General features: G+C 39.0%; 1 protein-coding gene across 1 annotated transcript; it reads right to left on the minus strand.

The window, feature by feature from the left end:
• Positions 1–3,740: 3,740 nt before the first annotated feature.
• On the minus strand, positions 3,741–8,459 carry si:dkey-87k14.1 (leucine-rich repeat transmembrane protein FLRT2). The gene is made up of 2 exons (XM_038274301.1): positions 7,964–8,459; positions 3,741–6,913 (listed from the first exon to the last, which is right to left on the minus strand). The coding sequence occupies exon 2, from the start codon at positions 6,544–6,546 to the stop codon at positions 4,591–4,593; it is 1,956 nt and encodes a 651-aa protein (XP_038130229.1). The 5' UTR covers positions 6,547–6,913; positions 7,964–8,459; the 3' UTR covers positions 3,741–4,590.
• Positions 8,460–12,247: the final 3,788 nt, after the last annotated feature.

A 12,247-nucleotide genomic window follows, 5' to 3' on the forward strand; every position in this document is an offset into this window, starting at 1 on the left:
AAGTTGGGTACAGACAACGGATTGATGGTCAATAATTTACCATGCTGTTGTTTTAATTGGACTCTTGTGAATCACAGAATCCGCAGGACTTTAAAACTAAAGCTCACAGTCAGTTTGTATAAACTATTGATTCGCAAAAAAAACCCACCTTACATCACTTTTGCTGCTGGGCCTGATGTTGTTATGACTGAGAAGACTGTGTGAATGTTTGGTCTGTGTGTATTTTTCTTGTTTTTGTCTCATAGGTTCTACAACAGGTTTTTAATGGTGCAACAACTTGGGTTGTTTATACTTTTTAATTCTAATTCATACTCTTTTGTTATCATTGAAGGGTTTAATTTATTTTTATAAGCATTCTACTATTTTATGATTATTACCTCTGCCAAGGAGGTTATGTTTTTATGAAAGTTTCTGTGTGTGTGTCTGTGTAGAGGATACCTTGAAAATGTTCTATTTTTTTTATGAAATTACTATCAGAGGTGTCCCACATGGAAGGAACAATTCATAAAATTTTGAGGATCCTAATCTGGATAAAGACACTTTAAAAGATGTGAGATATGGATATTTGGAGGATCAAGCAGTTCCCCACTATACCAGAGATTGGCAGGAGTGACTATTGACAGCCTCAGCATTGGATATTTAAAAAAAAAAAAAATACAAGAAAAGGCAACTTTGTTAGTTTGTTAGCCGGATTAATTGAAAACTTATAAATGCATAAGGCTAGGCTTACAACTTTCCTTTTTGATAAAGCTCATATTCAGAGTGGCCATGTTATAGTGAGCTATTTCTATAGTTATGCTGGTATAGGCTTAGACATTCCAAAAAAGTAAAAAAAACAATTCACTGAGAATCTTCTGCAGCATATAGGCTTAGACTGCTGGAGGACATAGGGACCCTTTTTCCTCATTCTGCTTCATCATGGCTGTGTGTTTCCTGGACAGGGCTGCCCGTGGAGCTTCTGTCTCCTTAAACCCCAGTCTTTTTAAAAGGGATATTTCCTCTCCACTGTCCCTAAAAGCATGCTTGGTGTGAGTTGATGCAATCAGCTGTAGTGTTTTTTTTTTTTTTTTTTAGATAGGACATTTTTAAACAATCTGGCTGTATGATCTGGTTTAATTATCTCCCTGAAGTGCCCTGAGAAAATATGTTTTTAATTGTCACTATAGAAATAAACTGGATTTAATTTTATTACATTTTGTGGATTTTTTTTTTTACCAGAGGTGCGCCAAGGAACATTTCATTTAAAATTTGGTAATGATCCAGATCACGTGTGAACTTTAGTTGAGGTGTGAGTCACAATTTGAGGAAAAATTGGCTGCTTGGCAGAGGTCTGCACTCTCTGAGTGCTTTTCTAGTTTTATCTGCATCACACTTCAAACTGGTGAAAGGGTGTTTATGTGAGTCTTAAGGGAGGGGTTACGGTAGCTGTTTATCCAATAATATTTTTGCAGTTAGTTGTTTAATACCTACTTTTGGATGGACATAAGTTTTTCAAATAAACTGCCAATCAGACTAAACAATCGGACTAAACACTTATCAGATTAACTAAAATCTGAATGATATTATAATCAAACTGAAAGGGCTGATTTATACCAGCATTCCAGTCAGCAGGCATTTAAACACTTGACTAGATCATTTTTTTTTTCTGGATAAGGCAAGCAGAGTTTACTGTGGATGTGCAAAGATAGTCTTGCCAGATGCCATCAGAATATTCTGATTGGCTTGTTTACATTACATATTTGTAATCAATTTTGGTCTAATGATTCATGTCATCTAAATGGTCCAATCAGATATTTTTTTATGTATTTATCTTTATTCCAAACACATTTTAATCTATATACAAAAACTTGTACATGTACAGTTGCAGCCATTCAAAACGGTCCTTCCCAGGCAAACGCCAGCCGAATGGCAGCCCACTTCCCTCAAACTCCCAGTGAAATTCCTGACTCCACCCTTTCAGTGAATTACAAGGTCTGACCAGGAGGTGATGCTTATCTTTAGATCTTAATGTCATCAAAATATTTTAGTACAAATATTGATATTTTAAAAAGGGATTGTAGGGGACCAGCCAAGGGACCATCAAGGAAAGTGGGGAAATTTTGAATGGCTACTACTGTAAACATAGCAAGGGTCAGTCAGAAACCCTAATCTTGGCTAAACAGAACTTTGTTTATATTTACCAATTGCTGTGGAATTTCTGTTGTACTGAAAAAAAATGTCATGTAAATTAAAGCTGAAAATGTTGTTTGCATTTAAATGGTAAAGGGAAAAAAGTAATTTCTTGTACAAAATGAATCACTTGCCTTTTCTCAGATAGAAAATTAACACAAATACACCCTGAAAAGTGGAAAAAAATTAGTTCCGCAGTGATGTTAAAGATGATTGTTATTACTATGATTGTTATTACTATGCACACACAACCAGTCATCACATGAATGAACCAAAAACAAGAATAAAAGCACTTGCCTTTTCCCGCAAAGAAAAAAGTAGAACTGCGACATATTTTAGTTTTGTAGCACGAGGTGGATAGAAGTGTTTTGTTTTCCATCTACCTGAGGTCATGACTAAAATTGTAAAATCCTGGATACATGCTGCTTAAATGATTTTATTTTACTTGGTGGCCAGGCTCTGGCTTTCTGATATGATGATGGGTTCAAAGAAAATTGGTTCAAGAATATTGAGATACTGTTGAAGATACCCCTATCGCAAATTAAGAGGATCACTGGAAAGGTTGTTGTTTGGGTTTTCTTTTACATCGAATATTGTCGTGAGGACATCTAAATTAAGTGGTATACATTAAAAGAACAGATGGATGGACTTATATAGATATACCGGATATAATGGATTCTAGAAATAAAGGCTATAAAGGAATCTTTCATACAGCCCTCTAACCAATAATACTTCTAAGCTAAGTTTTGAAGATCTCAAAATATTTGAACACCATAAGAGATACACATCATCAGCCTAAAGGTCTCAGGATCTTCAGAAGATTTTCTAATAATAGGATGTTCATGAAGAACTTCCACAAAAATCAGACTGAGTCATCTGCTGATTTATTTCTGCATTAACATTTTGCAGTTTTACTCTGAGCTCAATCCAGACGATGTTACTCCTTTCTGACAGAGCATTACTTTCCAATTGGAATATATGCCACCCCTATGCAAGACCTTTCTACATTTAACCATGATCCATCTCGTGAGTTTAAGAGAGTTGGATTATGACTGAACCGGTTGGTCAAGAATTTTTCTCAGCTCACTCCTTCTCCCCATTCATCAATTGGATTAGCACCCTTATTACAGCAGACAAACCCCTAATCTACCCTTATGGTTCTGGTTTAAAAACTGTAATGCCCAAGTTCCATTGTTTGAGGCAAAATCTAATGTTATTTCTGGTCTTGTTTGTAATTATTTTCTTTTTTACGTGTATGTGTTATAATAAAACAATCATTGTGAAATGTATTTTTCATTCATCTTCACTTTGTAATTCATTTCTGGAAACGCAAAACACAGCTTAGAAATATCAAAACAATTCAAATTTTTAAAGGTTGTGTCATGAACCTCTTATGCAAGTGTTTAAAAACCTGCATGAGAAATATACAGTTGGAAATTGTAAGTAGTGTATCTTACAGTTCTGCTGTGTTTCATCTCTGTTGGATGTTATATTATTGTAATTATTGGACCCTTTGTTTACCTTAATTACATGCTGTCAAAGGTCATTGCTCATGCTTAACCAGTCTGAAATAAATTCCCATTTGGAAATATGTTTTAATTAAATGTGTCATAAGATAAATAAATAAAGGCAAAGTATACCAATAATCCATTAAATTGTATATACAAGGATACATCTTGCACAAAAACATAACACATTTAAGCTGATAACTTCAAGGCACATTTATAAATTTTTTGCTGAAAAAAAATCAACAGTGTCAAACTTAATATTTAGTTTCAAGGAGTTTCAACATTCCAATTTTGTGCTCTTTTACTGCTTGCTTTATGACCCTCCCACCAAACACAGCAGGTGCTGATAACTAGATTGTTATTGTTCTGATGTTTTTAACAGGAGATGCAAGTGAAAGCTGAGCAGCCGGTCACTTTCTAAGTGTTGAATGAGTGTGACCTTTGATTGTATTTTTAAAGAAAATATATTTATATATTTTTTTGCATATGGTCGAAGACTTCTTCAGTAATTTAATAATCTCACCTGATTTCAGCTGCAACTTCACCAATGCCATAACAATTAAACTACACCCTCTAGTGGTATCAGGATTTTATCTTTCTGTCTATCAGGTTTCCTTACTTGATGCAGCAGCAAAACCCCCACAAAAGTACAATAAAACAAGGCATCCTCACTTATTAACAATAAACAATAAATGTGTTTCTTAATATATGCTCTCTGCACAAAATTGCAACATCACAACTCCAGAAAACAATAACCCATAAATCCAACCATGGTATGTAAAAGGGATGATAAAGTCAGCTGTATAAATTACATGTTTGAAGTCATAGCTATTTAAATCATATTAACTTTACAGAATTTTAAAAACGTCTGAGCAGTTACAGGACAGAACAGTCCTAATGGTATTTGGAACCATCATGAATCATGATCCTGGACATTGTTCTTGCAGTACACTGTGCTATTGTTTACTGGGGGGCAGTCTCTGAAGCTGAGGACCCCATTAGGGCTGTAGATTGGCTGAATGCGGAAATCTCCCTTGAGGAGTTGCTCATTGTTAAGCGACACTATCTGGAAGCCTGTTTCAGTCATTTCCAGGAGGGAATTATCTTTCTTGGTGCCAGCCTCACAATAATCATCTTTTCTACGTCCCCGGTTGTACTTCCACTCTGAGTGACTCTTTTTGTGCATGTGCCAACAGAAGATACTGAGTAGGACCACGAGCACCACAATCACAGCTGCTCCAATGAGTCCTGCCAGCAAAAGTGGTGAGCCGGACTCTGGCTGTGTTGCCTGCTCTGGCCCAGAACGTCTCCGGTTGTTGTTATCTGGGCTGAAAAAGGCTGCAGTTGTCACAGCCTCTGTACAAACAGTCTCATCCCTAGGCCTGTAATTATTAAAAGCATCCAAGGGAATAACGCAGATTCGATAGGTGGACTTGGGCTCAAGATTTGTCAGTCGGATTCCTCGATGATCCCCACCCACTATCCTCTCTCTGACCGTGTCTCCAGTCAAACTGGGCTCCATCCTGGCCCAGGTCACCTTGTAGGCAGTGACTGGAAAAGAAGCCAACCAGCGTACGTGGATATCTGACCCATTTAAGATACTAAAAGTTACCTTTAGAGGCTGTTTAGTCCTCAGTCCATCCTCCCTGGTTGTGTAAATAGTGTAGAGGGTGGGAAGTGTGGTTAAGGGTCGTTTAGAAGAGGAAACATGTTGGGTAATCAAAGGGAAGTCTGTGGAAGTGGAAACGGATGAGTTCAGAGCAGCGCCAGCTGTTGAAGTAGGTTTCGGACAGTGGACCAGGTCGGCACTTAGCTCTCTGATCACCATACCTCTTAACTTTTCAGGTTTATGGCACATGAAACCACGCACATTCAGTGACACAGGAAGAGACTTGAGCCATGATACCACCCAATGCATGCCACAATCACAGAGCCATGGGTTGTTCCGGACAGTGAGCTGCCTTAAACTCCCGAGACCATCAAAGACACCCCTAACCAGTGACTGCAGCTGGTTGTTGGAAATATCTAACCTTTCTAACCTGTGTAAACCAGAAAATGCTTTCACAGGGATCTTGTTTATTTGATTTTCCTGAAAATTTAACTTTACAAGCTTCTCACCAGGAAGGAAAGGGGGAGGATAAGTTAATGAATTCCGTGCCAGAGAAAGATCTCTCAGGGTGACCAAGTCTTGAAAAGTCCCAGGTGAGATCCCTTCATCTGTCAGCAGGTTTCCATCTAACAACAGGCGTTCCAGTCGAGTAACATTCTGAAATGCTTCCTCTGCAATGACCGCAATCCGATTCTCATCCAACCGTAGCTCTTTCAGGTCATCTGGGAGACCAATAGGCACGCTGCTTAGGTGGTTTTTGGTCAAGAATAGCATCTTTAGGCTCAAAGCCTCCCGAAATGCCCCTTCTTCCACTCCAACCGTAGATATGGAGTTATCATCCAAATGCAGCTCCTCCAGCTGAAGAAGCTGAGACAAAGCTGCCCTAGAGATTGTCTGAATGTTGTTTTCCTGCAGATGGAGAATTCTTACATTTTTTGGCAGGTTAACTGGGAATTCGTCAAGCTGGTTGCCATAGAGATACACAGTTTCCACAGAGGCCACATGGTGCAGCTCTAGGGGAAAGCCCGCATTATTGATCAGATTATTGTGGAGGTAGAGAGTCTTGTAGCCCTCACCGATTCCCAGAGGCACTGAGGTCAAGCTCCGCTCGTTGCAGTAAACAAAGGTCCGGTCACAGCGGCACTCTTCGGGACAGTTAGAGGCTTGTGAGAATTGAAGATGAAGGCCTAGCAGTATGGGAATTAATGGTCTTACTAAGGAGGTACAGTCCTTACTCCATAAAAGCCACAGTATCTCCATTTCATATGGTTCAATGCAGAAACATCAGATAAAGTAACTACAGGATTTAAAATAATAAAAAGCAAGAATCCCAGCAAAGAAATTATAGGATTTATGCATTGTGTCCATCCTGGTCTTGAAGAAAGTCCTCGACAATTCCTGCAACTGCTGTCCTGAGGTTTCCAAAAAATAAAAAATAAGAACACACTACGGGTAAGATTCCTTCATCCACACCCAACCATTTTTATGCTGGTTCAAAAAGTCCATCATGGTGTCACCATCTGTTTGACAGGCAGAATTCAGAGCATGTTGCTGAGCATTAATGATGTTGCATCATGAACTGAAGATAGTTCCTCAACCAAACACCTCTGTGGCTTCTCACCCAAACCTGCAAAAAATAAATAAATAAACAATTGTGAATAAATCAGCTTTGACTTCTGTTCATTCATCTCATCAAATATCAATTAATTGTTAGTTCTTTTAAATTGCATGAAGGCATTTTAATCTAAAGCGCGAGGTCATGAAATTATACAAGTTTATTATTTATACAGCCATACAGGTTCTACTCAAACACATTTTAGAATGGATAAAAAAGGAGCAAGAAAATGTTTTGACGCTCAACAACTGGACACTGAAGCAAAAATATCTCCTAAAAAACTACCCTGCAAAAATGTACTGTACAGAGTAGCATTCCTCTACTGAATTCAACCTCAAGATTAGAGCAGACAGCTTGCTCCAAAGTCAAATTCCTGCTCTTGTGAGACTTTGCATTCTTCCTGCGTCTGTTTCATTAAGTCTGGTGGTGCTGGAGGAGAAGAGAACTGTAGGAAGGTGATGAATGCAGCCTGTCAGCACAGATAAGATGAAACAAATTCCTTACAGAGGGACACAACTAAGATCGATGTGCTGCTGTGACTACAAGGTCAGAGCATTTAAAGTGTATAGAGAGTTCCTTCTTTACTGGGTTCAGCAGGAGGTGGAACAATCAGTTATAATTATCAAAAAAAAAATACAGAAAAAAGCATCAATAAAACCTGCTGCTAAAGCTCTGATTGGATGAGCTGACAGGTTGATTGGGATGCATTTTTGGTGGTAATTAGCTGGACAGAGAGAAGTGATGAAACAGCAGCAGCCTGTTGACAGATTGCATTGATTTCTGGCCAAGGCAGCTCAATAGTTATGTAATGCTGCCGGCTGGGGGTGAAGGGGGGCAAATAAGCCATCAAACCGAGGCTGATTATGATGACCGCGATCCTTAAGTCTAATTTTAAGAAACCGACATGGATAATTGCAATAAATAGATACTACATGCTGGTTCTAGTTTTATTGGGAAAGTTGGGTTTTATTAGATCTGAGCTTTGTTTCTATAAATATTCTTATCTCAATGAGAATAAACATCTTATTCAAAGGATAATTTGAAATGGGTGCAATTTCTCACCTTATGGAAAGTAGACAGTCTCTCCTCTTCACAGCGATCCGCTCCGCTTTGCTCCACGCACAGCGCTGCGCATCCACCGGGAACAAACTCTGCATCCTTCCCGCTGCGCTCCGCTGCAGTTTAAAGGACGCCGCGCTCAGTGCGCACAGTTCTGACCCCCAAAACTAACTCCGAGGGACGCATGGACTTTTGGGGCCCATTATATATTTTTGTCCGATTCTCTCTCTGACAGCGGGTCTACTGAGCCCGAGCCTGAGCTTCCGATGAAGTTTCTCCGCTTGATTTTGAGGATAAAAGAGGGCCACAAATCCGAGTCAGGAGCTCGTCTGTTCTGAGTGCCGATCCGCCGCCCGCTCCCCGGAGCGCGCAGTCCATGGCTGAGGGGGGGCTGCCTTGTTCACTTCTGGTCCCGGTTCTCTCGGATAGAGCAAGTGAATCGGTATTCTTCCTCTCTACCACACTCTGCCCCCTTTCTCCCTGCTAAAGTCTCTCCATCCTCTTCAACCCCCTCCCTCTTCCTCCTCCCCATCGCTCCTGTAGTCAGTGTGTGTGCGTCTTAACATGCAGGCCCATATAAATATTTATGGGAAAGGAAAAGGTGATTCTAAATAAAGTAGATTTATTACATACAATATAGATGGACTTCTACTTTCAGTATTTAATTTTTGATTTAACTGAATGATTATTACCTAAAATTGCACAAAATTGAAAATCTCTAATCAGGCCCATACCAAAAAGGACAAAAAAATGTTTTGGCTTATACAAATGTGATGATGCATTGCAGGATACAGAAAAAGGGGGGCTTGCTTTAAGAAAGTGATTAAAAGATTGTTAAATTACAAAAAAAATCATTGCTAAATAAGCTGGCAGTTCAGAGTGCTGTATCTAAGCATACTAATATCGAGTGCAGAGGATGGAAATGTGCTTTTGATAAGAAAACAGGAAGAAAAAAAATTGCAGCCTTGGGTCTATTGTGAATCAAAGTCGATTATAGAATGCAGGTGTTCACACAGAATTAAAGCTACAGTGTGTAATTTTTAGCGACATCTAACGTCCAGACTGCAGACCGCAGCACATGAACATCGCCCCCCCACCGCTTCTCCCCCCCAACAGTACGGCGAGCGTTACGGGACAAAATGTCTTCCACGACGTTCGCATCACCTACCTTCTCAAGTGATGAGGTTTGTTTACATGGATAATTTTACAGATAGTATTCTCAGGCATAATACTGCCATCTATTGGTCAGTACCGTCTCAGTTCATCTCTCTTAACTTGCCGTAGTTACTTTCGAGCGTAATGGGCGATCTCGCAATCGCTAGTTTGTTGGCTCTGCGCTTGCCGTAGCGCAAAGATGTCTGCCTCCATGGCTGCGAGACCCGCTCCTATGTAATTATAAATAACGAATTCTAAGGCAACGCAAATATTAAGGTTAAGAGGCTGAGCTCGTAGATGATGATAAATAACATAGTTATGTATAATATATTACATTTCTGACTGCATATCCCTGTAATTATTACACACTGTAGCTTTAAGGCAACAGTTGGGGTCAAAGTCCCTTAAATCGTAGTTTATGGTCCAAATATACCTTATAATTAATGTTGCAATCATGGCTTCAGAAAAACAGTCAGGGTACAGTCCAAGCATCTTCAGGTCCAGAGTGAACAATGACTTCCATGGTGATGGTAAATAATGTTCTCAAGCCTTCATCTATGTCTTACCTGTAAGTTTTAAATCACCTAATGCTTGCCTCTGCTGATTATTTCTCTGTTCTGAGAAAAAAATACTCCAGTAAAAGATACATTAAATATTCAATTTACAGTATATCAGTAAATTCTTTTTTAATTTAATTGATATAAATTCATAAATATTTGTTCTCCAAAGCTTTCTGGTTCTTCCCTGGCATGACCTGATTGAGGACATGTTTATAGTTCTGCCATTAATCCTTATGACACAGAAAATGGTCAGCAGTGACATATTAACAGTCTTTATTTTAGGATTAAAAATGCTTTCCTTTAAAAGTCACTCATATTGCTAACAGAAAAAGCAGTAACACTTAAATTTTCCACTTTGTCTATAGTCCCATTAACTAATCTGTGTTGTTAAGATTATGGGAGTTAAAGGCTCCTGAAAAAGATGAAGGTCCCTTTCTAACAGTAGAGACAGTTTTGCTCTGAGTGCCTTTTTATGTTATTGTAGTTTTTTTTTAGAGGGGCTTCTGCTTGTATCCTGATTCCTTCCTGTCAACAAATTTCCAACTGGATGGTTCAACATGCTGTAATGAACATGAAGAACGAAAAACACGAAGACAGCATCTGATAGACCAGCATCTATCCACAGTGCACTAGTAAAGACCTGACTGTAGGCTGAACCGAGCCCAAAGCACCGCTGTCACAAACACGGTCTGTAAAAGATTTAGATCATCTGTTCTCAACACGACGTGTCTGCCAAATATGACAGCTGCTACCACGTCTTAATACTCCAATCTATGAAATTAAAATTCAGACTGAATCCGCCTGCAGCTCACCATTATGCGTGGAGCCAGTGTCCAACATGAAAATGTTGGTGATGTGTCTCTGTAATCTGGATTTTTGTGCCAGAATCTAAAGGAACCTACAGAGCTGCTCAAAGGGTCAGATTAACTGTGCTGGGTGGAAGTGTAACAGACAATCTGTATCAGTGACTGGATTACATGGATCTGCAGTTAGTGAACAGAAAGGAAATCCTGACATTTTTTTGGTTAAATGTACAACAAAATATACTAGTCAATATTAGTTCTGAATTAGTGGTTAGATGCATTAGAGAATAAGCCTACTTAAGTTAATATGATAAATAGACAAACTTATAGTGGTCCTTTGATTCTGCTGCTCAGATCTCAGTAAACAGAACCTTCATTTCTGAACTAGAAACGTTTTTCTTCTACATTTTCGAAGCCTTTATTGTGATTGAACAATGACTGACAAGGACTAGACTGACAAGTCGTAACTTTATATTGAATTATCTGGTAATTATTATGCAAATTTACATTTCTCCAAAATGCTACAGTAGCTCACTTATGCATGTGGACTGCATCATGTTTAAAAGGACAATTTATTGAAGTTAAGAACTTTTTTTCAATGTGATGTGGAGCACCTGTGGGAACCTGTGGAAGGACAAAAAAAGATATTTATAGCAACAAAATGAGAAGTCATAATGGAGGTAAAGTTCTTAAAGAGACTTCTGATTCTTCCCCTGTGTCTCAATCTGTGGGATATGCCCAGGATATCTCCAAAACTGTGTCTACATAGCATTCTGATCAGATGACACATCCCATGCCAGCTCTACCTCTTCTATTTCTGGTAGGAAGTGGCGCTAAATGAAGCTGATAGTATAAGGCTTTTAAATGACCACAGTTTGGAGAAGCAAAATTTATTTCTCACTTTAAAGAGGCAGCGACAGCTGACTAGACTGAGAGCAGTTCCGAAGCAGATCTGAAATGTAGTCATTTTGATGATTATTTGCCCTGAAGCCTACGTATTCCGTTGGTCTGCAGGATGTCATGAAGCACAATTTGGATGGAAAAGAAAATGTACTTGTTTCAGGATGGTGTTGACGCTGTTTATTTTATTCCCATAAGCACATATTTAGGAACTGGTTTCTATCCTTTTTTACATAAAAAAGTATACTTTTATTAATCACTATAAATACATGTACAGTACATTGCAATCTAAAGTAACAGCATTCAAACAATCAGTGTTTGGATTCCACAGAATATATCCTTTCAGCTGATTTGTATCTTTAACCAAACTTTTGCCTGAAAAGCAGGGTCGATTGGTTTAGAGTGACTGCTTCCAAAGTATTTTTGCAGACATCCTTCAGAGACCAGACTCTGGCACTCTGCCTCTGCCTTTACTCCACATCTTCTCCTTTCCATGAAGGGTAGAGCTTAGACAGGCAGAGAGCAACTGAGACGACAACAAAGAAGTTTCTGTCAGGTGAGGCGGCTGTGACACGAACATCAGTGGTATTCAGGTTTCTGTGCTGAGGGGGAGGCTCAGTCTGGGCTGGATTATTAACCAGCAAAAAATGCTCCTAGTCTTCCATCTTCCACTTTAGGGAGGACACAGGCGATCCGTCTGCTATATCCAAACAGCCCTCACAGTTTTAGGGGATTATTCATCATCAAATCCTGTTTGTAATAAAAACAAAAAGGTTCAATTTAAGTTAAAAAAGCATGGTGCAGATTGTTTCATAAATCTCTGAGTTGTCCCTGCTTTTCACTGGGGAATTTCAGGAATGCTTTCATGA

This window comes from Cyprinodon tularosa, unplaced genomic scaffold (assembly GCF_016077235.1).
Source record: "Cyprinodon tularosa strain WSP-4 unplaced genomic scaffold, ASM1607723v1 ctg905, whole genome shotgun sequence".
NCBI lineage: Eukaryota > Metazoa > Chordata > Actinopteri > Cyprinodontiformes > Cyprinodontidae > Cyprinodon > Cyprinodon tularosa.

Bases quoted from the DNA above. Each gene is read 5' to 3' on its own strand.
- si:dkey-87k14.1 (XM_038274301.1), bottom strand. From the start codon at position 6,546: ATGGAGATACTGTGGCTTTTATGGAGTAAGGACTGTACCTCCTTAGTA.